The sequence below is a fragment of the Fonsecaea pedrosoi genome, assembly GCF_000835455.1.
Source record: "Fonsecaea pedrosoi CBS 271.37 unplaced genomic scaffold supercont1.2, whole genome shotgun sequence".
In the NCBI taxonomy this organism is placed as follows: Eukaryota; Fungi; Ascomycota; class Eurotiomycetes; order Chaetothyriales; family Herpotrichiellaceae; genus Fonsecaea; species Fonsecaea pedrosoi.
The window spans coordinates 1,924,130-1,950,213 of NW_013550614.1; the positions used below are offsets into that span (position 1 = coordinate 1,924,130).

Here is a 26,084-nt window from a genome sequence, read left to right on the forward strand (position 1 = left end):
ATGTGATAAGGCGGAGCAGGGAGACGAGGAAGGATGAATGGAGGGAAACGAACGAAAGCGGACAAACAACCAAGTCCTCTATTTGATCTGGCGGACGCACGGGGACCTTGACTTGAGACACAACAAGTCTGAACTCAAACATGCAGGACGTGCGTGGGATGGTTTGTTTTTTTCGATCTGGTTCAGAGAAGCAATGATGGGCGGACGAACAGGAGGAGGTGTTTTTTTGGAGAAGCGATTCTAGGACACGGATATGGAGAATGGAATGATGATACAAGGGACGAAAGATACAGTAACCACCAGTGATATGCGTCGTAGCGCTCGTAGGCTTTTTTTGGTGGGATGAAGTTGAGCGCGAGTACCCGGTGGTGCATTACCCGTACCAGCCGTACCAAGCGAAATGACGATGACGACCTTGTTGGGCTCTACGAGGTACGAGGTCCTCCAACGTCACCACCCGGCGTCCCACTGGCTCTCGCTTCTTTTGGGGGCCCATGGAAGAGGGCGTGGCCTTTGACTGAATCTGCACTGGGTAGCCCCGACCCTCGCCCAATTTCCCCATTTTAGGGGGTTCAACGGAAATCCTTAGTAGTCTCTAATTTTGCAAAGTAGCCAGACTTGACTAACGCTGAGAACCTGGGCCTGCCTGGGCTAGACTTCTCCTGCTCACTTACGGTCGCCGGCCGGAGGGTAAATCAACCTCAGCACTCGTCACCGATGTTGTACAAGGACTCGGAAGAGTACCTAGGTACTCTGCACCGAGTATTGATCGCCCTGTTTCGGACCTCTGCTGCTCTACGCCGTAACCAAGATGGCGGTCTAATTCCCCCAGACTCCAGATCGACAGGACTAACTGCGCCCTCATCCATCTGCGAGGTCTACACCAAGTAGTGAAAGGCGGCGCCACATGAGACTGGACTGACCACGGATGACCTCTGAACAGAAAATCAAATACTACCGAATCAGTGTGCGGGACTGACATCGGGACGGTCTCGACATGCATTTCAACACTTCTTGTTTCGACCATATGCTGATCCAACAAACCAGCTGATGCCATGCCTTGCCTGACTCACCTTGCTCGGGCTGATTCACCCGAGCCGCACTTTTACCTCTTTGCCCATCTCGAGCATCTCTCTAGACCGTCATTTCCCCTGCCTACGAATACGACCGCCGTAAGAACCCAGGATCCAAAAGAACCTGTTTTGAAGAAGTGTTCCCCGGATTTCGTCCTGAATGGCCAGTACGTGCATCACTGGCGGACGTCGTCCACCGCTCTCTCGATCCAGATCCATTCGCGTCCCCCCTCTCACCCGACTTCTCCCGAATCTCTTCCAGGGTCGAGCATGAGATCCATGCACCCTTGCCGCATCTACCCATGCAGACCACTGCAATAGATCTACTCTGCTCTCATTCATGCGTCCTCCCGTGCGGGCATCAATAGTTTCAGGCAGACCGCAACGCAACGGACAGCTGCAGGCATGGTACTATGCAGTCAGGAACATGTTACCCCGTATTTCAGGGTTCAGCGCAATGGTGCTTTGGTTCTTTCTCATCCAGTCATTCCCAATGGCGGTCAAGTCTACGAATACGGAAAACAGTCCTCCATCGCCTGCTACATTACTCCGTACCAAAAAAAATCAGACAGTAACGAGAAGAAAGAAAAAAAAGAAATCAGCCATCATCCTCCATCTCTCTTATCTCCTTGTCTTCCCTCGTTGTAATCTTGGCGAGTCCGGGCTCCAATTGTAAGCTGCTGGCCATATCCGACGAGTGCTGGCCCGTGCCCTCCGAATTACCTGATCCCACACGTACACTGCGTCTCCTCTCGCGCTGGTGCACGATTCCCGGAAAGGCGCGTGGCTCTTGGCCCGAGATATGTGCGTCCGCTGGGTTCGAAGTGGTGGAATATAAGACGCTCGAGGTCCTTCGAAGTCGTGTGGGTGAAGTATTACCCGGTGGTCCGTTTGGGTTTGACTTGGACAGCGCTGCCTCCCTCTCCCTTTCTCTGGCTTGCTGAGCCGGGGCGATCGAATCAGCCACCGCAAACGACGCATAGTACTGCCTGGGACTCTCCAGACCCCGGTATATCTCATCCACTGGTGTTGCCGGGTCCGACGGATCGGGCAAGTCAGGGGTACAGCGATCGAAGTGGCTATAGTCTTTTGTATATTTCGCAATGAATGCGTGCTCCGCTTTCAGCGTCTCGTGTCTGAACGCCTCCCGGACGTCGGGGACGTTGCACTTTGCGACATCGTTGCCTAGCACGCCAGGCAGATAGCAGTATTTGCCCAGCCAGCGCTGCTTCAGTGAGAGTTCAAAGCCACACTGGTCGACCGAGTGTTTGGCCAATTCGCACATGTCGACCGCGGAGAGCTTGTAGATCTGCGCAGCAACCGAGTACTCCTCAATCAGGGGTTCCTTTGTGAAGGCGAATTGCAAGGGGTCATCTGTCGACAGCGACACGTTGAGACCCTTTTTGAAGTAGCTGATGAACGGGTTGCGGTCGTAGGTCAGAAACAGCGCGTTGTTGCTGAGCGGAGACATGGCGATGCCGATCTGCTCGAGGTAGAAGCAGTACTGCAGCAAGGGGACCTTTCGCAACATGATCCCGTGGCTGATGCTGTGACAGCACAGTAATGCCGCAGCCAGGTGATCGGTGTCGCCCGCCTCGCCACAGTGAGGGCGCAGGAGGAAGGTGTTGAAGTTTCTCCGTTTGCGCCAGGCATTGAGAGATGTCAGGTTTGCAAACAAATAGTAGATCCAGTATCCGTAGGGTGGGTTCTGCTTGGTGTTCCATTCCTTCGCTGCCGGATATTTGCGATACAGCCGTCGTTCCACCTTACTCTCGTCGTCGACGCTATCGAAGCCGATTACCCGTTGGAGAAAGACGTGTAGTTTGGGATGTGTGGAGGGATCCTGCGTCACCTCAAACAGAGGCTGGAAGATGTTGCGGAGCAGTTGCTCAAAGTCCTCCATGGTCTTGAGCGACTTGTACAGGGCGAACAATCGCGGGATCTGAATGAGCCACCGCACGTTGTGGGAGAAAAGCTTGTTGTCGACGACCCACGCCGCCAGCGTGTCCCATTCACTCATACTGCGCCCGTAAATGCTGATTCGCCACTCAACCTGTTTACGCTATGGTCAGCAGGGCGAGGCAGAAGCTTCTCCGAGTATGGACCTTACCATCTGATACTTGCTTGACTCCAAATCTGTGATAACCTCGCGGGTAATCTCGGCAAGATATCTCCCCTTGATGAAGTTGTCGGTCTTCAAAAAGATATCTCTAAGCCGAGACTGTCCGATGGGATTGTACTTCAAGTTGAACTTGTCAAAGCGATGGAACGAGTCCGTATGAGCGTGCATGTCAAGGGTGTCAATGCTCAAGTCGTATGCCGTGAGATTGATGCTGTCGAATACCTCTTTCAGAGTCAATTCTCTACCGTCGCGCTCGATCACTATTTCATCAGGGCACCTTTTCATTTTGCTCTTGATGAAACGCAATAGATGCTTCTGGTTCATGCACGCAGAATGATGCACGTGGGTGTCCACTTTCCTGACGTTGTAAAAGTCTCGATGAGGTACCTTCTTCGTATCTGCGACCTCTTCATACTCATTCAAGAGAGCATACAAGTTGTATCGCCCTTCTAGGTATTGCAGGCGGCGGTAGGCAAAGCTCTTGGCTGGCCCATCGGAAGCGATATCGAGGATCGTATCAAGTGCCATGTAATAGTCCCGCAAAGTCGGAACCTCGACTATTGGCTGATCGTCTTCACCGTAAACTTGATAGACACTTCCAGCATCCATCTCGAAGCGCAAGCTCTTGGCTTGTTTCCCGGGAATAACGCATTCGCTCAAGTCGAAATCTTCGCCAATGGCATGGCCAGGCTTTCTTGCCTTTTTGGCACTCGTGGGTGACGCCGGACCTCCTCGGTCAGAGCCCGTCTGGCTTGCGTTGGTCGGCCACATGTTCAACTCACCTGCACTCGCATTTCGTGCCTTCATGTCGATCATGTACAGACTGCTCGACGTGCTGTTGGGAGGAATATAGCCCTGAGGCGGTTCGCGAGCCTTTTGCTCATTCCACACCGGGTTCGGTGGAGGCGGATAGATTTCCCAAGTTTCTTCATCCTTTGGGTTCACGCCGGGACACTGTAACGAGAGCTTGAGATACTTCTGCCTCAAATCCAGCACTGTCTTGATCTTGTCACAAATCGACTGCACTTCGCTAATGATCGATTCATCAGTCGTAGCGAGTCCGCCGGGGCCAGAGCCCAGGCCCATTCCGGCACCAGCGCCGTGCATACCTTCGTGAGCTAGCAGAGGATCCTTGAACTCGTGTGGGAGACCAGGGTGGCGTTTGTGGTCCCGTGCAGCGGCATCGGCAAGCAGTGTCGGATCCGGGCGGATTTCTTGATGATTGCCCACATGAGTTTGCAGGGAAGGAAATGACTCTTTGTTATGGTTGAGTTGAAAGCCGCTGGGGCCAGTGCCACGTTGGGAGACACGAGACTGCCTGGATGTCATGCTAGGGGTCCGCTGTAGCGTTGCCATTTCTCCATCCATCGCAGAGGCAGGCATGGTGTAGGACTTGCCCAACATCAACGGACTGCCGAAATCCTTCTCGGATTTAGTGTCCAATCGATGCCGTTGGTAGATGAGTTTGGCATCGGCATACGTGTCGCGCTTTTCGGCGGCATAATGGTAGAAGGGATGGGGTAGGTGCTCGTCTTCCGGGGCTCCTTCTGACGAGTCTGTATAGTCTGATTGAGGCGCTTTCTCCAGTCCTTCAGTTCCTTGCTCGTGTTGGCCTTCTTTTTCTTGAGGTTGCTTGGATCCTCTTCTGGTTGAGCCCTTTTGGGAGCGTGGGGCATCTTTACTTCCGGGCACACGCGAGGATTTCCAGTCGTATACGTCTGCTTCGTCGTCCGAGTCAGTTGTACCACCGTGTGGTGTGTGGTGTAGTGCAGTGCTGCGGGTATCCATGGTCACTATGTTCTAGCCTGTGCAGTGGAATGTAGCCACCCTTGTCAGTCAAGAATGAGGCCAACTAGATTTTGTATTGTTTTTCCCTAGACTCTCAGAAACATGGCACACAGTCTATTGTAGCCACCTGAGCAGTATAGTCGAGGAGACAACTTGTTTTCCCGCAGTAACCTGTCTTGCCTGCTGAGAAAATGTAGGTAGATAGCCAGATAGCATAGAGTCGAGGAAAGGAGTTGTAATACTACTAGTGGAAAGCTTGTGGTTCTTGGAAGCGGGATTTCTTGGCGTGGCTTTTAGTACTAGCGGCCATCGGATGGGACTTGGTTACTAAGCCGCGTTGTTCTTAATTGATTCTAATTGGATCCATTTCAACGCCTCGCCTCGTTCTCGCCCATTTTCATGGCTAGCACCATGTGTCGATGGGCGCTTGAGGGATTCTCATCTGGATATACCTCGTACAAATATATACTCGGTATATGAGGGCCGGCGGCAAGAGGAAACACTGGTAAAACAGGGATCCAACCTCAAACCTAAATCTTGACACTTCTGTCTTCCCAACGTTTTTATACAAGACCAAGAACCACGTAGCCCCATACTCCGCCCTATGCGCGCTGGCTAACAAGAGAACAATCAACACTTCACAGTACCCTGACGAAACTTCATTTCGACCCGTTCAATGCCCCACAAATCACCCTGACCAGCCACGCATCCCCGGTATAGGAGGAGCATGCTTGCTTGATCGAGGTCAACTCATCACTGTCAACATTGAGACCGTCGATGTCGGTGCCACCCACATCAATATCATCGACAACGGCGTCATCATCAAATGCCTTGTCCGAAGTATCGCCCGGTGGCGAAGTTGGCTTCGACACCTTCGTTGAGCTTGTCGGTGAGTTGGTCGCGGTTTGCTTAGAGTTCGTGGTCGAATGTCCTGGGGACAGTGCTTCAAGAGGTTTGCCCTGTAGCTTCCAACCTTTAAGCCCCGCCCTGATGTTGTCCGGCGGGTCTTGCGGTCCTAGCCACGGCGCTTTCCACCCTCCAGAGATACTGGTCGGATGTCCTGTGCTGTTGGCGACACAATATTTCGAGTTGAACTGTGTCCCCTTTCGCTCTTTGAAAGCCACGGTTGCGACCCGTGACCAAATGAAGGTCGGGTCATACATCATTTCTCTCGTCCACCAGAGGCGACAATCGGCTGCCTCATACACAAACTGAAGCGGGGTGGCCGTCTGTTCACCATACCGAAAGTGGTTGCAACCATTTACTCCACCGGTACCCTGTTCGTCCAACGTTCGCAGCGCCGGCTCGTAGGTGAAGTCCTCCCAGATGGTGCCGTTCGCCAGCTCCGAGAACGTATTGTTGGGACTGTGAAGGAGATCGGCCCATGGTAGCAGCCGAGCAAATGGGAAGACCTGGCTGCCTTTCACACCGCCAACCGCTTGCATTGGCCCTGTTTGTGGTCGACCTCCCACTGTAATAAACTGCACACCGCTGTAACTTTTCAAATACTCGGAAACCACTGTACAGGTACTTGCACAAAAGCCGTCAGTGAGCACGACAATGTCCTGTGCCGCAAACGGTTGTCGAAATCCTGTGCGATTATTCGTCCCTGTGATGATGATGCCGGTATCTTGAAAGTTAGTGTAACCCGGATCCGTGTAGTTGGTCTGGAAGTAGGCGCTGAAGTTCCCACCGTTCGCGGGATAGGGCCCATAGTACGTCTCAAAATCAGGGAAGTCGTAAAACTGGTGGCTTACAATCGACTGATACGCCAGTGTATTATATACAACCGTGTCGTATTGCTCGTCGCTTTCGTCGTCGGTTTTCGTGGCGTTCGAATACATCTCGGACGCAGCATTGCCCAAGATCCAGAAGCCAAGATGGTCCCGCACATTCGACTTGTCAATGGGCTTAATGGATGGGAAGAGTTGGGCGTAGGTGTCGGCTCCAAGGACAACAAAGCCACCTGGATAAGAGTTAACACCTCCAGTGAGTTAGTCACGACCAAGTACTGACCTGGATTGCCCTGAAGGTCTACGATCAACTTTTTCTTCCCGGTCTTGACCGCTGCATCGAGAAACTTTTCTATCACTGACTGAAATTCTCTTTCATAATCGTCCGCACTGGACTCCGATTCGAACTCTCGGATCTGAAGAACAGCCACATCGGTCAGGCCGGTCTCGTTCAGATAGTATCCAGCTACCGAATCAGCGCTGTGCTTGATCACTGGATATGGAAAATTTGGAATGGTAGGTGAGCTTGGGGCTGCCTCGGTTGTTGTAGAGGCCTCTGAGGTGGTTGGAGTTGTGCTACTGGCAGAGGATGTAGATGTGGCTGTGGCCATTAGCGTCTCTGTCTCAAAGGCACCGTAACACAGAGAGGAGAAGGCATCTTCCCCCGTATGGACACCGTCGAGAGGCATGTTGACGACAGCGACGTTGGGATATTCGCGCGTAGTTCCATTCGCAAACGTAATGTTGGTTGAAGGCCCTGGGTAAAAAAGGGAGGCCCGGAATGAGTCGTCCCGCTGTGAAACCAAGTTGGGAGTCAGTTGATTCCATAGGGAGTCCGGGTCTTGACCCGCGCGAACCATAGATTGGGTCAATAAAAAGGTAACCACATCGACGCCGTCAATACTCGTGACTGGGGAAGGAGCATATCCGGTCACAGGGCGAGGCTGGCCAGTATCTTCATCCGACAACACAAGATCATCTATCACCTGTTAGTCGAATTCTCCTAAAGTTTCACCGTAGAATGCTGCACTTGCCCATCAGGTACACTTGTGGTTCCTCGATTCCATCTGAGGAGATGGTAGCCAGGCCATCCCCGGCAGTGCGAAGAAAGGTGAAGGAGTAAAACAAGTCGATGTGGAACGAAAGGTGTCCATCCCGTGCCGAAGTCAACAATGCAACTATTTCCGCCTGCATGTCATATTCACTCTGATATAAGCCAGCCTCCACCTTCTTTTGTATACTATTCAAAGCCCCATCGAGATCGACGGCGGGAAACAGGTAGCCCGACGGCGGGTTCAGCAGATATTCTTTGCTGCTTTGAAACTCGAGATACGTCCGCAAAGAGTTCAGGAGGCGGATCGCCGGCTCTTGGTAGTTCGGAACGGATTTCATGCATTCGTAGGCGAGTTCGGCAGGTATGTGTACTTTCTTCCGGTCAGGATTTGCGGATGCGAATGCTGATGAAGCACTGGATGCAGCAGAACAAGCTGAACCCTTTGGTATTGTTCCGGTTGCTCGTGGCAGGATAGCCGGAGGAGAGGTGACGATGTTGGCACCGACGGTGGCCTGGACCAATGCGATTGCAAGGGCGCATGCTTTCCAGACGTTCTTTGCCATGGATGCTGTTGGGATCAGCTCGTCTCCCACAGCGACCTCAGGCTGGGCGCTGTTCAAGACAAGGCTACCCGCTCAAGGAGAGAAAGAAAAGAGAGAGGTATTGAACGAGAGACTCCGAGGATAAGGCAATCCGCATTGCAGGTAAGGGTTTCCATCCGTTTAATAACGAAATATCTTTCAACAGAAGTCCGAGAGTCAGGGAGAATGGGCCGTAAGACTATCGGCCCTGCTTTCTGTGCAACAGGAACCCGGTCCACTTGGCAGATCCGCGAGGATCAAAGGATCGAAATCATCTGTGGCTGGAAGAGAGACATCAGTCTCCCTATCGGATGCATTCTGTGCCCCAGAAGGATTCACATTTGACCTCGTGAATACGAAATTCCGCAGCAGCACTCAAGCCTCGACTGCGCATATGCTGCGGCTGAGCCTTGGCCCCCAAATTTGGAGACTTTCGGCCCGGTCTCGCTTGTGCCACGAGCAAATCAAAAGAGGCAATGGATGAGAGCTAAGAGAGGGAGGCGAGATTCTACAGAGGAGTTACATACGAGTACCTCTATACCTTGGGCGGAGATATGATGATGGGACCCGTACAGAGTAAGATGAAGCAATTCTATGTCCGTGCGCCCTGCAGTTACTCGATCGGTTTTTATACATGATTGTCAAGCAAGCAGTATAGCTATATAGGTCGGAGGACATCTATACTCGTACATCTGGTCACTCAGACCACATGTTGGCTACTCATATAATGCGACACACAGGATTCAGCGTTTCAAGGAGCAGAGTAAGCGTATCCAGCAACTTGTCCATCTCGAGTCAATGGATACCTGATTAATAACATTGGTATAGTTTCGAATCACTCGTCTTCCAGCGTGGATATGTGGCAAACAAGTGCTACTCGTGCTGTGGATGCAACGGTGTATAATAATAGGAGATTGACGAACCCACCCACCACTACAGAGTAATTTCCTCGTACTATACTAATGACTGAACACGTACTACGACTAGAGGGACAGCACTAGGCGCTTAGCATTATTTCTCAGGCTTTTGATACTAAGCCTCCAGCGCCTTTTTGTCACAAAGGTGAAGCAGATGGGGGAAAGTTCTCCGTACTGTGGCTTCTCTGATCCTTCAGGTTTCGTGGTGCTTATGAACACAGAGTATCAGGTACTTTTTCCGATCCCTTTCCTTGTAGTTAGGGGGGCCATCAGATAGTTGGTCACCACCTCCTTGGGACTCTCTCCCAAACCTGCATAAAATGAATCACATCTGATTGAGCAAGTTGAGTTACGACTCCTTCAATTCCAACCCAAAACAAAAAAAAAAACTCCCCCCTGGCATGGGAAAAAAGGGTCGGAACTCCATCTCCAGTGATAAACCGTATTCCAACCGCCGTCCCAACTTTGGCCAGCCCATCATACATTCCTCTTGTGTATCCTGTACAGTACAAAGTCACGAGCCGTAGATTTGCTTTCATCAGGGCTCATTCGAGTTCATCGTCACTCGCCACCTCTCCGCAGTCGCCTATGAGATCGCTGCCTTGCTTTGATCGCTTCGTCTGTAAGAATGTCGTCCGGGAGCTCAAATTCTTCCTCCGAAAAGTCGGGAATGGGATGACCAAAAGCAAGAATGGTCCGTCCCCTCTGACGACCCGCGACCGCTGCGTCTCGCAGATGTCGCTTATCGAAAAAGGAAGTGAACAACTTCGGCGGCGAAGCGTCGGGCCACTGTGCAGGTGTTGGTTTTCTGCGTTTGTTGGCAATCTTTGCTTCCTCGATCAGTTGTTGCGATGCAAGTGCATCAAGCTCACTGGAGTTTGGAGCATGGCTTGATGCACTGTCAAGACTGCCCTCCTCCACGCCCGAGCCGTTGTTTGACCCTTCAGTCTCCGCGTTATCGCCTCCGTCCTCATTTTCTTCTTGGTCCTCCAATACGGCTGCTTCCAGCAACTCTTGCTCTCGCTCCATCTTTCTGCGCTTCTCTTCCTCTTTCCATCTTTTGAACTTGTCAATCAAGGCTTGGGTTTCTCGTATGAAAAGTAGTCGTTTGGGCTCGTAGCGCTTCTTCTCTGTCTCGGTAACGCCGGTTATTCCAAGGGTTTTTAACCAGTCCGGTCCTCGCAGGTCGTCAAGGAGCTTCTCCAATTGGTATTTTTCGTGCTGGGCTCTTTCCCTATCGCTGTTCTTCATTTGCTTCTCATGCCTTTCAGCCTTGGCATGGATCTTGATGTATACATCCTCGCCCAAAGGGTCGACTGGGTCAGCACCGACAGTGTCGTCCGGTGGGTTCAGGCGGATGACTTGTGTGTTGTGAAGCGGCTTGTGCGCTCCAAAAGGGTCAGACTTGGGCTGTCTCGGCTCGAAGTCAGGTGTATCGTCAACCAAGACGATCTTCGTTCTGACGGTCAAAGCTTCTACTGGAGGTCAGTAAGAGTCTTAACCAGAAGTTACAACAAAGCCATACCTGGATCGGGGGGCTTCAGACTCAGCATCTCCTCAAAATCTGGGAAATATTGCGCAAGCTCCGTTTTAGCCCGAGACCCTCCATCCTCTGAGCGTAATTTTCGCCGGTCCTCATGGTTTGTGGACAGACCGCCTCCTCGGATTGCGGCTCTCGCCTTCTCTTCGATAATTCTGATCTGATCATATTGTGATTTTTCGCCTGGGGATAGAGGCGAGTCGATGGGGGTGTTGTTGATATGTGTGGTATTTGCATTGGCCGCAGGCGTGGGAGGCACTCCAGTCGGGGTGGCGGCGGGAGGTGGTGAGAGGGCTTTAGGTAAACCCCCTCGACTGCGTAGCGGGATACGTAACTGTGGTATTTCGCCCTTGTTGGTCGACAACCGACGTCTTTTCAGGTCGTGCTCGGGCGTGGCAACAGTGGCAGCTCGGAGCCGTTTCGATCTGACAGTGATGCCTTCATTGCCAGATTTGGGGAGGAGAGGTGGTGGTTCGTTGTTGGTAGGACTGTTGGATGTTGCTTTGTGGCCTCGTAGTGTAGGGCGCCTCAATGACGACCTAGAGCCGGCCACCATGGTATGCACTGTGTTCGGAAGCTCATGATGCTGCTAGGGAGACGGTGAGGAATATGCTCATTCGCGGTGAGGAGAGAGAATCGATTCTGGATTGTTGGTCAAGCCGGCTGCAAGGTGAAGTCAAACTGCGCTCTCAGTTTCAGGGCTCAAATGGGCGCCTGCCGCGTAAATTTCATGTCTCGCGGTGCCCGCAGGTTCTAGGTGATGGCGGATCTAGGCACTGGAGCACCCAAGCAAAGTCAATCTCGTTGTCACCCAAGGACTCTCCAGCTTCTACTGCACAATACAACCTGTATTCTGTGCCAAAATCGTGCCACTTCTAGTACTTTCAATTCGGACGGCCAGGTCTTTGCTGATGGGTAAATGCACGCGTCATAAGGATAGATTTCTGTACAGAAATGGGCTGTCTGACAAACGCCCAGAATGCCTCCTGCGGCTGCTAGCCTACGCATGGCATGCGGGATCCTGAACGCCCCCCTTCCTGTGCCTTTGTTTTATTTCTCCCTTTCCTTGCCATCAGAGCTCCCAGACCTCGATCCCGTTCCTGTGTCGTTACTTGGGGTGTCTTGATATATTTCTTCATCACTGTAGAGATCGTCATCACTCTCGCCCGCAAATGCATCATACAGTTCGCCGCCTCGTCGAGCCCTTCCCTTGGCTCGTCCTCCCCGTGCAGTCAAGCCTTGTTGCTCATCCTCATCTGCATCGCCAACCATTTCAAACTCGTATGCATCGCGGGGATTGTTTCGAAGCCTTTTACGTCGTTGGATCAAGAAATAGATTCCCAGGCCCACACAGAAGAGTATGATCAACACGATTGAGCCGTATATCCAAATCTGCGTGCGCTTCGATACACCAAAGGTTGGGAAAAACGAAGGAAGGAAGCCATCTGAGTACTCGCTGGGTTCACCTGTCACTGTCGCTGTGGCTGCAGGCACAGACACCGTATTGGTTGCCGTGACAATGACCACAGAATCCGTTGCGTCGGTAGGCTTAGGCTTGGTAGGCCTGTCAATATGGTCGGTGGGTGTTGTGGGAAGCCCAGTAGGTGGAGCGCCAGGCTCCACACTGGTTGTGCTAACAATGACGGTGGCAGTTTCATGGTCGTCGTCATGCTCGTCAGGTAGTGGGTGAAGCGTCTGAATCTGTGGATTGATACATTCGCCCCATAAATTCAGACGCCAGTCGATAAAGGTTCCGTTGAATTCATTCTTCTGGGAATCTTTGACAATCACAGTCCAGTTGCCAATCCCAGACTCACCCCTATTGTGGTATTAGTCACGAATGGGGCGGGAACAGTCTGTTGAAGCTTTCACTTACCAGTGAACCACCGACATGAACGTCCAGTCATCATACCCTTCTGCGGCTCCGTCTGGACCACGGGAGGTCGCGATTTCGCTGACCAAGCCACTGGGACTGATCAGATCTACACTCAAATCGCCTCTCCTGGTGTGCTCAACATTCATGGTTACAGTGACGTGTTCGAGTCTTTCCAGGTTGGCCTTGTTCAGCATCTCCTTGGTGACTTCGAAACTCGCAGCCAGTCCTTGCTCACCCTCCGGTATATCATGCTGGACGCTGAGCCAGGGTGAGTGGAACCACGCTTGTGGCTTGACCGTTTTCCACGTCTTAGCAGCCTCGACGAATCTATAAGCGTCGATTTTGCCATACCCGTAGGCATGGCTGAATCTCTTGCCAATGGTCGTGTTCTGCCAGCTTCCGTCGTCTTCGTGTATGGGGATGGCGGTCTCAACGCAAAGATATTGTAGATCTCGCCAGGTAAGGTCTGGCCGAATGCCGAGTGCAAGTGCTACTGTGCCGACAACGAGCGGGCCCGCGGCTGATGTCCCACCATGACCATTGTAACATTTGTCGACCCCAACATCGGTAGTGTGGATGGCGTCCTGATTGCCGGAACTATATGTCACAACTAGTTGTGCGGAGCAAGCTTCGGAGTAGTAGGGATGGTTACCGGCGCGGTCAATGCCTCCGACCGTGATACTGTAGATGCTGTTGGTATAACCATCAAAGTTGCAGTTGTCCTGACTTGCCGCTCCGTTCCCGGCCGCAAAGACGAAAACAGACCCTAGGCCGTTTCGACCATTCTGAATACCATTGACCATGGCTCGTTGGATGAGAAGACCCGGGGCTTCCATGGTTGCGCCATCGTCAGGTGGACCCCAAGAACAGGAGTAGATCTGATTGTCCTGGTAGTGGTAGTTTATGGCTATCGCCTCGTCTTCATCAGTGATGGGTTTTGACAAAATTCGAATGCCCGCGACTTTGCTGTCATAGGCCATCCCCACGCCGCAAACGTTATTTCTAACAGCGGCAATCTCTCCCGCACAGCGGGTGCCATGTTTGTCATCAAAAAGTCGCGGCTTCGGTTCGGGAGAGTTGTCGTTAAAGTCCCACGAACCTTCCGCATAATAGTTGTCCTTGAGGTCGTTGCTGTACAAGTCCAGTCCATCATCGATAACAGCAGAAATGGTACCATTACCAGTAATGCCCTCCAGCCAGAGACCAGTGACGTTCAGATCGTGACCAAGCTGTAGAGGATTGAATAAGTGCCACTGCTCCTTAAAAATAGGGTCTTTGATCTTTAGAGTGTCTGCGATGGTGTTCAAACGCTGAATTGCTTCTTGCTGTGCTTGTTCCGACGATCCATCAGACTCTGGGTCCACGGCGTCCTGGCGTACACGACCGGCCGGGAGAGGTGGAGGTACTCGCTTGACATGGCGATGTCGCAACTCTTGCTTCTCCGACCAAAGAACATCTGTAAGATCCGGGGATGTTTCTGCTCGCGGAGCCAATGCATCTCTGCCGTCTAAGGAGCGTCTCCTTCTCTTCTTTCTCCTCTTTAATTCTTGTAACGCATGCCCCAACTCCTGACAGGAGCTTTTCGAGCATGAAAAAGAATAATGATGGCTCAGTTCCCCAATCTGTCCTTCAAGATTTATCCCCAGTCGATCCGCAACTTCTTGAGGAACCGCGGTAGGGTGGAGATGGAGGGCAAAGTAGTCATTCTGGTCATAGTCGCGCGGCGTCGCTTTGGTGAACCCAGTCAGGAGGAGTGGAAGCCATACTGGAAGCCGCATGATAAAATGTATAAAGGGGAATCACTCCAGAAAGCCAGGCATACCTCACACGATAGGTAAAAGACTGTTGTCGGTGCCTAATATATGACAGATGGTGCAGGTTTCGGAGTGGTCCAATTCGACTCGACTCGACTGAGAAAGCGTTGCGTTCGGTGATGCGAAAATCTCAGGGCACAACTGAGGAAACAGAAGAAGATGCGATCGATCCGGTGAGTGTACGCACGTAGAATCAGTGCTGGTGGTGGATTTGTGAAACGTGGGACAGATTGACGGTCCGGCACTGTCGATATTACAATGGGTGCAGTCAAATTGAGGACTGGCGCGTTCAGAGAATGGGCAAAGACAAAGTAAAGGAGTGCGATTATGTCTTTATTAGGGATTGATGGTAATCTTTGATATTGGAGAAGGGGCCTAACAGTCCTTTAAGGTCATAGAAAAATAGAGTAAGAGGTGGCTCTCTGGAATATGTTGGATACAAAAATATTGATCCGGATCATGGGAATCCTGACACCTGCAGTTCATGTAGTTACACCCGCATCGCAAGGAATTGCTTCTGGGTGCATATCTGGTAAGTTTGCCGTGTGCCAACTTGGTGGTAGTCCCTTGGTGGAGTAACTATTCCGTTACTTATAGGTAAGGTCATTGGCCCCGACAAAGCCCCATGAGTGCCAATTAGCAGGCCCCTTGGAGGGCTAACTAAGCGGCCCGCGCCTGGGACCAATTTCTCCCTGTGAAAGGGCCGTGGCTACAGCTGGACTTTGTGACGAATCCGAAGCTCCACCCGGCCCCGGTGTCGCGAGATCTTGAAAGTTGGAGTTCCTCGCCTCTGCGATTGACGTGGTCGACCAAAATACCACATTTTACCAGCCACACAGACCATGTGTCCGGCCTACGGGGCACCTACCTTTCTTTCCTTTCCTGCGTCAATCGATCTGCGGTATCTGCTTAAAGTGTTCTCTTTTTCTTGTACATAATGACATTGTTGAATTGAGGCTTCAGGTCATTTTCTCGCTGTCCAATTATCGTTGTGCTACATTGCTCTTCTCCATTCCCATGTGAAACTGTCCGGAACAAACATTTTGTATCCTCTTGAACGGGGCGTCTCATTTCGACCATCGCCTTGGACGAAGCCAGACTTATCGACATATCACTCAAGTGCACGGATGTACCTGTCCATGGCTGCCTCTGTCACTTGCGCCCATCTCTAGGCCACCTCCCGCCGCGAACTTGAGTCTCGTCGGAGCCTGATTCTCCATCTCGATCTCGACCCAACCACTATGGCTACCATGAATCCCGTCGACCTTTACCACGATCCAGCCCTAGATTCCCTGATCGCTCAAAATACCGCGCGCAATAGACAAAGTGGCTCAGGTCGTCGGAACAGCGGAGGACAGGGCAGGCGCCCGCTTTCTCAGAACCTGGAGAATACATTACAACCTCTTCCTGCTGCGCCCGAAGTGCCTCGTGGACCTCCCATCTCCTATCGAGGCCTCGGCCAGGGCGGTGATCCCGGTCTACAGCGCTCTTTCTCCCAGAGAGCTAAGGGCAGACCCTTCCATAGAGAAGCGTTTGAGGACTTGGAGGATGAATATCCTGAGGAAACTGCCAAACCCAAACAGCGTATAGTATCCGAGCCAGTGCGCCGGGAACCCATGCCCAGCGTCTCTCGAAAACCCGCACCGCCCGATGGTTTGAGACTAAACACTGCGGACCTCAATGGCTTGAGCGCTGCAGATCCACCGGGAAGGAACACTGAGTCTACTCGCGAACCCTCCTATAACGAGCCAAAATCTGACCAGAAGGCTCGTCGGACGTCTGAGACTTCGCGCCGAGTGGAAGAGCCTGTATCGTCTGTCAGCAGATCGAGTGCTCTCCGAGACGAAGCTCATAGAAGGGATTGGGCCCCAGATCGCTCGCCTCTACAAAAACTGGAAGTCACTCTCAACGATATCAGCAAGGAAGAAAAGCGCGCGAGAGTGCAGGAGGCTGAAATGCTACTGCGAGAGCGTGAGCCAAAACCAGCTCGAAAGGCTGTGGCAGCTCCTCGAGGAACTGGTCTGGTGTCCATACCCGCTGCTTCTACCACACGCTCTGCACCAAAACGGGAGCGGGCAACCGATCAGGAAGTGCCAACCGTAGAAGATGCGGTTCTGGTTCGAAATCTTAGCACCACTCAGAGACAGCGTTTGCAGCATAGCACAACTGTGGACAGTCATCGGCCTGACGTACGAAGCCTTTCGGGAGAAGGCCATCCAGCATTTGAGTACACTATCTCCAGCCCACTACAACCGGCTAATACTTCTCAACGCCGCCAGTCAGGCAGTAAGAATCGGCGAGTCAGTGAGCCAGCTCAAGATGGACCGCTCGACTCACCTCGTGTAGCGAGCGAGGAAGTCCCGGTCAAATCGGAACGGGTTCGATCAGGAAAACAGCGGGAAACACCGCAGGTGGGCGCAGAAGTTGAGCCTTTGGGTGGGCAAGCACGGACTCGCACCATTGATACTCAGACTGCACCCCTCGCGGGAAGGGACGAGTTTTCAGAACGACAGAGAAATGCATCTCACAAAGCAGCATTGGAGAAACTCACCGGGGTGTCAGACCCCGTCAGATTCGGGCGAGGTGGCTCACAGAGACTTCAGAAAGCTCCCCTAAAAGACGTGGATGAGAGGATTTCTTCGGCGGGCAGGACACCAAGCAGAATACCTGTGCCGACCACAACAGCTACGCCAGCTCGCAGACAGGAACAACACAATCAAGGTGCCGCTGATCTAAGAAACGATATATCGCAAATGCAACAGCAACCACAGACACCACCAATAATAGGCTTAGGGCATCAGTCTTCACCGCACCCAAGCAGTCCTCAATCACCTCCAGCGAAGCCAGTAGATGTGATACGCCAAAGACAACGAAAATCCAGTGTGTCCTTCAAAGAGCCGCTCAACAATCGACCCGTCGATGAGTGGAAAGAAGCCGGAACAGCCAGGCTTACGACCATCGACTTTTCTCCTGAGCCACTGAACCCAGCGGACAGGGGAAAGGCTTGGTGGGAACAGACAGCGGCTTCATCGAGCCGCAGACGCAGCAGATCTGCGAAAGTGGCAGATCAGCCAGCAGGTGACCATATCGACGATAAAACCGCCGAGTTCAAGCCCAATCTCTATCTTCGGTGCGGGCCTTTGCTGCGCTACAAGGGCATGAGAAGACAGAAAAGTGAAAGTGGAGAGGAGCGTGAATTTTGGCGAGGAAGCGTCCTTATTGTGACCCAGAATTCTCATTCTTCTTACGATCCCGCGCCGATCTTACGTCTGTTTTGCAAGCCACAGAAGTTGCTGCCTCCGCCGCCCCACCACGTTACCACAGATGAACTTCAACCTGAATATGTTGACCCGATTGCTGGCTTGACGAAGCTCTCAAGGACTGGGAGGGCGTTGTATGTTAGACCCGTGGACCATCTGGAAGAAGGAAAGGATTTATCACAGGTCGAAAACGACGACGGCCTCTTCGAAAGCTCTCCTAGCCCGCTGGAGCATAATGGCCCGCAAGGTCTAGTTCCATTCTCGAACAACCGCAATCTCGATACGGACGGAGAAAAAATAGGAAGATATCAAGAAGTGGCTGGGGCTCGACTTTATGCAGATCCAGACCGCGATGTGACCTTTTGGCGCTTTAATCTCGAAATAGAACTCGCCAACGAGCAACAACACATCGCTTATCGCATCAATCGTGGTCCTTCGGTTGGTTTCTGGGTGCCTGGTCGCGGTCAGACCATGCACATTATGTTTCATTCTTGCAACGGGTTCAGCCTCTCCGTCAATCCAGACAGCTTCAGCGGACCTGATCCAATGTGGAGGGACGTTCTCAACACACATCAGTCACATCCATTCCACGTTATGATAGGTGGCGGCGACCAGATATACAATGACCGTGTCATGCTCGAGACCGAACACTTTGGCGAATGGACCAGGATGAGGAACCCAGCTCATAAACATCACGCTCCATTTACACACGAAATGAAGGAAGAACTCGAAAGCTTCTATCTGAACAGATATGCCCTGTGGTTCTCTCAAGGCCTGTTCAGTATGGCTGCTGGCCAGATCCCGATGGTGAATATATGGGACGATCACGACATTATCGATGGCTTTGGCTCCTATCCAAATCATTTTATGGAGACGCCAGTGTTCTCCGGACTTGGTAACGTGGCGTTTAAATATTACATGCTCTTCCAGCATCAGAGTGTCCCGGAAGAGACCACTGCACATGAGCCTAGCTGGGTCTTGGGCCGACAGCCGGGACCGTATATCAAGCAACTCAGCAGAAGTGTGTTTATGCACATGGGGAAGCATGTTGCATTTCTGGGCCTTGACTGCCGCACGGAACGAAAGCGCAGTGAGGTGTTGAGCTTTGATACCCTGGATTTTGTTTTGGATAGATGCCGCAAAGAACTCATCGAAGGCGAGACAAAGCACCTCATCATCTTGATGGGTGTTCCCCTCGCCTATCCTCGCCTGGTTTGGCTGGAAAATGTCCTTACCAGTCGACTTATGGACCCGGTCAAGGCGTTGGGGAGAGCCGGTATCCTGAAAGGCAGCTTTCTCAACAAGTTCGACGGCGGAGTTGAGATTCTCGATGACCTCGATGATCACTGGACTGCAACCAACCACAAACATGAGCGTAACGATTTGGTCAGAGACCTACAAGATCTTGCGGCGGAAAAGTCCTGTCGTATCACTGTTTTGAGCGGCGACGTGCACCTCGCTGCGATCGGCCAATTTCATTCCAACCCGAAACTGAAGATTCCAAAGGACAAAGATCACCGATACATGCCAAATGTGGTATCCTCGGCCATCGTGAACACTCCACCATCAGACATGTTGGCCGATATCCTGAACAAACGGAACAAAGTACATCACCTAGACCACTACACGGACGAAGACATGATCCCTATGTTCACGCATGATGTGAATGACAAGAAGCGGAATAATAAACGATTGTTACCTCGACGCAACTGGTGTTCGATCCAGGAGTATATTCCAGGCTCGACCCCTCCTCCTTCGCCATCCGAAAGTTCGGCAGTCTTCGAAGATGAAGATTTCGAGGAAAGTCCAGAAGCTCGCCCTCGACGATTCTCCTTCACCAAGGCAGATGTAAATCCGCGAGCTCTCATCCGCCGACTCAGCTCGCGAAAAGCGCCTCCTACATCGTATCGTGACGCAATATATGATCAAGGTCGTTCGGCCTCTCACGATGGGACAACACGATCTGGAGGGCCGACGCTGGCCCAAGAACGAAACGCGAGCGGCTCGCGACAAGCCTCAAGCGAGTTTCAGGCTCTTCCGAGTCGACGAGCTTCCTCGTTTGACCATACGTCTGGCGGTGTACCTGTGCGGCCAGGCACATTCAAACGCCGTCCTACCAATTTCTCAGAAAAAGCCGCTAGGAAAGGAAACGTACCCGCCATCGATGCCGAAGGTAATGAAATTGATGTCAATGACCATGTGAATCTGGAAGGCGGTCTCGATGTAGTCTTGAATGTTGAAGTCAATCAAAAAGACCCGTCGGGAATTACTGTGCCTTACAGGCTGCTTGTTCCAGCTCTTTGGTACGACGGTAGCTCTGACCGGGAAAAGCTTGACGAGGCCAGTGGAATGCAAAGAAAACCCACTCTATTAAACAGATTTGGCATTGGTAGGAGGATGCCAAAAGCCCCCGGCAACCAAGAAGAAGATTGGGGTCAGGACGAAAGCGATGAGGACTATGCAGAAGATTCGTATGCCCCGAGAGCAGGAGCGGCACCTCGTCGAAGATTTAGTCTGTTTGGGAGCCGCCGACAAAGAAGGGAAGACCACCCGAGCGATGAAGAGGATGACACCGAAGACCAACCTCAGGTTCAGGCCAATGGAACTGGACAATCTCAACAATACCGCGCGGAGAACAACACTCTGGGTCATCACCCGGTGTCACAGCCCCGGAATGCTGAATATCAGATGGTGCACAACATGACCAGTCCCCCAAGTCACGACATGCTTTATGACACCGACAATCGCCCACCAGCAAGTCACAGTCTCGAGCCGGGTGTCCATTCCAGCGTCCGACGCTCCTTGACGATATCTGGTCGTGGTAGTCAAACTCGTGGGGGCGAAATGCCGGTGGGAAGTACTGGAGGCAACCACTCTGGTCAACAGCTCTCTTCCGTCCAAGCAGTGGAAAGAGGCCAACCTTATGTTGCTCCATCGTCAGCGGCGTTCGTGACAGATCCCCATGGTGCTCCGGATAGGCCTCAGCGCCGCCTCAGCAAGCAGGAACGCGTCCTAGGGATCTCACCCTCTGAGCCGCAACCCTATGGGATCCCACAGAAATTGAGAGGCAACGGCATCATCGGGCGAGATTTCAGACAAACATATGACCAGGGGGATGAGTTTGAGGCCCCTCCCAGGAAGGGATATTCTGGTATAGAGGCATACAAAGAGCCGAGGCCACGACGGACATTCAGTCTAAAAAGGGCACGGAATTGGTTTGATGGGAGATCTCGAGAGGAGGAATATGATTGAGGGTTATTTGGAAATAGCTGGAAGAGTGTCAAACTTGGACATCCAATCAAGTGACTGGCTCTCAGGCACCTTGGAGGCGATTGCCATTGCGTGGGCTGGTCTATCTGCATATGGCGAGCTGTCAGTCAATTCTCTTCCCCTTCCATGGTCGGAGTGTTTTGCGAATATCAAAAGCATTCAGCGTTGGAGCCTTGTATCAACATACATGGTCGAGATTCGCTACGAGATTTAGTTCATAATGACATTTGTCACTTTCATCCCACAGTCTGACTGCAGATGTATACTACAGGTTCCCACGAGGGTTTTCTAGTCCGAAGAAATGGCGTCTTTCACCAATCATCCATCACGTTGGAATCACACGGTCGCTTGATTGTCAGTCCCCTCGACACATACGAACAGGATGACAGGATCAATCACGCGGCAGGGTCTCGACCTGGATTCTTTGTGTACAGCTGAACCTGCCCCTCGTTCTGTCACACGTCCAGGTGTCAGATGCAACCAATGGCAGGCAGCTCTTTCAGCCAGCCCAGAGATATTTCTTGGTGCTCAGGCATCCATGTTGCTGGAGCTGAACTTTCGCCAGCCTGATGGCAGGTTCCGTGCGGTGAAGTTGGAGTTGGCCATCGTACATGAGGGCGTCTTTCTTTGTCCAAGGCGTCGAGCCACTGTTCGGCGTGTTTGATGTATAAGAGGCTGACCAACTTCCCTTCCTCGCTGCTGCTGGGTGCTGAGTGCTACTGAGAGCTACAGGAACCTTTCCCTTTTCTACGAGAGCATTCATTTTGACACAGAGAGTCCATATGGGCCGGTCACCTGCCAATTACAAACGTCTCATTGTGGTAAGTTGACTGCTTGAGCAGTGCTGTTTCATGGCTCAGTATGGATGGACTAACGGCGACTTGCAGCTTTGCGATGGTATATCCTGTCTCCTCCTCCAGACCAAGACTCTGTCACTCGACGAAGGGGGCTATTCCCACCCCATTACATTTCCGTTGATGATGATGTCGAACTCAGAGGCTGACTCTCATTGTTGCGGTAGGAACGTGGCAAAGCATCCTGAATACCAGCGATCCCAGCCATCCGACCAACATTGCCCGCTTCGCTAGAGCCATCAGTCCTGTTGCTCTGGTCAAAGGCCAGGATGGTGTAGAACGGGAGGTCGAGCAGATTATCTACTATCAACCTGGCGTGGGAACAGGAATCGGCGACAGGATCCGCGGCGGTGAGACTTTGCTCTGTTCTCTTACGTGACACCTCAAGCCATTTGTCTTTTTGCAGTCCCGCAGATCTAGCAATGAGGCATCCCCCATCTTGTCATTCGTCTTGCAAGTACGGGATGGACAGGTTCTGATTGACCAAATAGGTGTCTATGGCGCGGGACTGTCTGCCAATATCCGGGCGGCGTATGCTTTCTTAGCACACAACTATGACCCCAATTCCGGAGACGAGATCTTCTTCTTTGGTTTCTCCCGCGGGGCCTATACTGCCCGCTCCATCGCTGGGTTGGTGACCAAGCTTGGACTCCTGACCAAACGCGGCATGGACTGGTTCCCGCAAGTCTACGAGGAATACTACAAGGATCCATCCAGCAAACCAGATTTCGATTTTTCTCCCACCCTCAAGAAGTTGATCGGCAAGGACTTGAACGAGAATGCAAAAGAAGCGATCAAGATCGTCGGGGTTTGGGACACTGTGGCGTTTCACGGACAGGGACTCGGTGGCGAACAGATTGAATTCCACAATGCCGAGTTGTCGACCAAGGTCCAATTTGCATATCACGCCCTGGCGCTGGACGAGCGCCGCATCCCCTTCATCCCGACACTGTGGCAGTGGCCGAAGGATCCCAGCAACGGGTCGCAGTTGTACCGGCCCAAGAAAGGATCCGGTCTTCAAGTGATGAAGCAGGTCTGGTTCTCCGGAGTGCATAGCGACATCGGTGGCGGCATGGATGACCCTAGAGGGGCCGACATCACGCTGGCCTGGATGCTTGCCCAATGCTCCAAGGACAAGAAACTAGCATTCATTGACGAGGACCCCGAACACCCGGACGACCCGAATGAATACTACCTGCTGGCGGACCGACTCAAGCCCAACCCAAACAAAACCTGGAGTCAGCTGGACGGCGAGCTTGCCCCAAAGCCCGGCGCTGGCATCATCGGCGCCATCAAGGACAAATTCGGAGAGATTATCATGGATGATCGTGAGGCCTGGCCGATGGAAAACACGTTTGAACGGATTCACCGCTCGATCCACGACCGCAGTTTCGACAACTGGCCCTGTGGCATGCTCAAGGGCGAGGCCCAGGGCGGTCTCTGGACGCTGGCAAGTCCCAGTAAATATGGCAAGGCTCTTCAGGAGTTGGAACGTGATGAGGTGGCCGACGCGATCGAGGACAAGTATCGTGGGAGAGTCCGTGCCGCGCCAGGGTTGAAGGGCGGTCCTGCCATACCGAAATTGTAGAAAGGACAATTGGGTTAGCGAGGTCTTTTATAAGATGTTCAAGAAATCCCTATTTTTTTTTTTTCTTTCGTTGTTGTGTTGTGTGTGTCTGTCTGTGTGTGTGTGTGTGTGGTGTGCATGTGTCTCGTGGCAAGGTTTTTCTATATCAAAGTATCGATCGAGCCAGGACACGCACCTTTCGTTACAAACCCACCACCATCACCACCCACTAAATTACTTTACGGGGTACACCCTACGATTCGTTCCGTTCCACCCCCCCAAGTTCCCGTATGCAGGGGGTCTCGTGGGTTTCATTTTCCGCCCCCGCTAAGAGACATGGGCGACAAAGGACCTGGCAAATCTGGCGAATAATCACCAGTGAATTGGGGATTGATTGGTGCAAAATGCTTTGTGAGGCTGAGGGCCGTGTCAAGTGTCAGTCGCAGACCCCTACGTGCGTGCGTGCGGTGCCTACGCCAACGCCATGGAGCCGCCTGATCACGTCCCTCGAGGTTCTTATTGATCTCGTGTCTCTCTTTTATTTTGGATTTTCTCTTGTACATACTCTTTTCTTCTTGACAAGTTAGGGTAGAGGGATCTTTGTAAGGTAGAATATCTATCTGTCTTCCGCCGCCCTCTCTCTTCAGTCAAGCAAAGGGGTCGCCATGGCGCAGCCTCAGCCACAACTTCAACCTCAGCCTCATCCGCATCCCCAACAGGTATACGATCTAGACGACGACACCGCGTTCAACACGTGCGAGGCGAGACTGCAGCACGCAGCGACGGAAAACTTCATCGTCAGCTTCGACAGCACCGAGGCCCGATGCGCCGTCGACATTGACCGCGAGGCCGCCCTGGCGTGGCTCGAGCAACCCGACCGCCGCAACGGGAGCCAGAGTCAGGCCCTGTGGATGAACTTTTGGGCCTCGGAGTCCCAGAAGCCCATCATCGAGGAGGTCGCAAAGAAGTACGACCTGTCTCCACGGCTGGCGGGCCTGTTGTGTCAGGCCATCACGTCGCCAGGCCAAGACCACGAGAGAGAGAGGAAGAAGAGCGTGGTGGGTTCGACGGACAGCGAGGATAATACTTCGCGGTCATCGACGTCTGCGCGGCAAAAGATTCCGAAAACTCCACCACCACCACCACCACCACCACCCGCGACGACCGACGTCGAGAAGGGTGTGCCTCTTCATCACTCGACGCCCTTGTTGGAACACCAACACCAACAAGCAGGCATCGACCCGAGGGATCTGGAGGGCTTGACGTTTCACAGGGTGGTCAGGAACCTGTGGCATTTTTGCTCCGTCGACTTTGGTCGTCGGTATATCTACATTGGCTTCAACGCCCTGTACTCTCTACCTAGACCAACCAAGGACACAGCGACTGCGGACGACGACGACGACGGTGGTGCACCTCCTGAGGACGACGCTGCCAGCAACACGTCACGACATGCAGAGAAGGATAGCAGCAAACCGCCGGGCCAGAGGATATGGTCGTCTCTACTGATCTGTGACGACGGAACCGTCGTGTCTGTGTTTGAACGCCCTCCGCCCAACGAACCGCACCACGTGTCCAGACGAAACGTGCTCAATGTCTTCCACCACCTCTCCAAGCAGCACAACAAGGACAGCTCGCGCGACGCCCTCATGAAGGTGCGCGTGCGGTGGAACGAGTACTCCTCCTCCGCCAACACAGCGGCTGGCTACGACCCCAAGGAAGCGGCGAGCCTGTTGTTCTACTACCTCTTCGACGACTGGGTGTCGACCTACAGGCTGATTGCCCGGCTGGACCACCCGTACCGGCGCGAGCTGGAGGAGATGCAGCAGCTCATGTTCAAGGCGGCCGACGTGTCCCACGTCAAAAAGGTGCACGAGATCGGCACCCAGCTCACCGTCCTCAAGCTCATGTACGAGAGCTACGAGTGGATCGTGTCCCGTCTGCTGCACAGCCAGCGGCTGGCCATGGACGCAAACAGCCTCCTGCTCCAGCCGAGGGGCACGTTCCACGAGCACAACCACGATCTGAAGCTTGGTCACCACACGCCCACGTCGCAGCTGGCGCCGTACGAGGAGGGGTTTTTGGCCGATGACTCGAGGTCGAATGTCAAGTTGAGCTTTTCCGCCGTGGCACGTTTCGAGCGGCTTCTCGGCCGGATTCGATTGTATGCGCTGACCGAGATCGACGAGTGCATCAAGCAGAAGGAGTCACTTGTGCTTATGGTAGGGGGGTGTTTTCCTTATTCCTCTCCCTCTCCCTCTCCCTCTCAATATCCGCCACTAACGCAAACGCAAACGCAGAACTTCAACCTGGTGGCCTTGAAAGAATCCCAGGCCGTCGAGCGGCTCACCCGGACCACGATCCTCCTGGCAAAAGCGACCATCCTGTTCCTCCCCGTCAGTCTCATGACCGCCTACTTTTCCATCCAGCTCCCCGAAATCGCCGAAAAGTACAGCCTCAAGACGTACTGGCTGAGTTTCCTCGTGGTCAGCATCCTTTCCATCCTGTTCCTGGTCGTCTTTGGCGTTACGACGCACACCCTCGAAGGCCAGACCGTCTATCGCTCCATCACGAGTATCGTCGGCAGGGCCATTTTTGACGCCAGCAAGAGGAGGAAGAGGAAGACGCAATGAGGTGG

The 26,084-nt window shown here is 52.8% G+C and overlaps 7 protein-coding genes across 7 annotated transcripts; 3 read left to right on the plus strand and 4 right to left on the minus strand.

Moving 5' to 3' along the window:
• Positions 1-1,671: 1,671 nt before the first annotated feature.
• On the minus strand, positions 1,672-4,983 carry Z517_02649 (AMP deaminase; the record flags this gene model as incomplete). Its single annotated transcript, XM_013431758.1, has 2 exons — positions 1,672-3,126; positions 3,184-4,983. 2 exons carry the CDS (start codon positions 4,981-4,983, stop codon positions 1,672-1,674), a joined length of 3,255 nt encoding a protein of 1,084 aa, XP_013287212.1.
• A 659-nt stretch (positions 4,984-5,642) lies between these two features.
• Positions 5,643-8,333, minus strand: Z517_02650 (uncharacterized protein; the record flags this gene model as incomplete). Its single annotated transcript, XM_013431759.1, has 3 exons — positions 5,643-6,949; positions 7,000-7,702; positions 7,764-8,333. 3 exons carry the CDS (start codon positions 8,331-8,333, stop codon positions 5,643-5,645), a joined length of 2,580 nt encoding a protein of 859 aa, XP_013287213.1.
• Positions 8,334-9,829: 1,496 nt separating this feature from the next.
• Z517_02651 (uncharacterized protein) lies at positions 9,830-11,364 on the minus strand (the record flags this gene model as incomplete). Its single annotated transcript, XM_013431760.1, has 2 exons — positions 9,830-10,746; positions 10,794-11,364. The coding sequence occupies 2 exons, from the start codon at positions 11,362-11,364 to the stop codon at positions 9,830-9,832; spliced, it is 1,488 nt and encodes a 495-aa protein (XP_013287214.1).
• Positions 11,365-11,858: 494 nt separating this feature from the next.
• On the minus strand, positions 11,859-14,462 carry Z517_02652 (uncharacterized protein; the record flags this gene model as incomplete). Its single annotated transcript, XM_013431761.1, has 2 exons — positions 11,859-12,627; positions 12,685-14,462. 2 exons carry the CDS (start codon positions 14,460-14,462, stop codon positions 11,859-11,861), a joined length of 2,547 nt encoding a protein of 848 aa, XP_013287215.1.
• A 1,277-nt stretch (positions 14,463-15,739) lies between these two features.
• Z517_02653 (uncharacterized protein) lies at positions 15,740-21,010 on the plus strand (the record flags this gene model as incomplete). Its single annotated transcript, XM_013431762.1, has 1 exon — positions 15,740-21,010. The coding sequence occupies one exon, from the start codon at positions 15,740-15,742 to the stop codon at positions 21,008-21,010; it is 5,271 nt and encodes a 1,756-aa protein (XP_013287216.1).
• Positions 21,011-21,810: 800 nt separating this feature from the next.
• On the plus strand, positions 21,811-23,470 carry Z517_02654 (uncharacterized protein; the record flags this gene model as incomplete). The annotated part of the gene is made up of 3 exons (XM_013431763.1): positions 21,811-21,849; positions 22,025-22,232; positions 22,374-23,470. The coding sequence occupies 3 exons, from the start codon at positions 21,811-21,813 to the stop codon at positions 23,468-23,470; spliced, it is 1,344 nt and encodes a 447-aa protein (XP_013287217.1).
• Positions 23,471-24,114: 644 nt separating this feature from the next.
• Positions 24,115-26,079, plus strand: Z517_02655 (uncharacterized protein; the record flags this gene model as incomplete). The annotated part of the gene is made up of 2 exons (XM_013431764.1): positions 24,115-25,668; positions 25,747-26,079. 2 exons carry the CDS (start codon positions 24,115-24,117, stop codon positions 26,077-26,079), a joined length of 1,887 nt encoding a protein of 628 aa, XP_013287218.1.
• Positions 26,080-26,084: the final 5 nt, after the last annotated feature.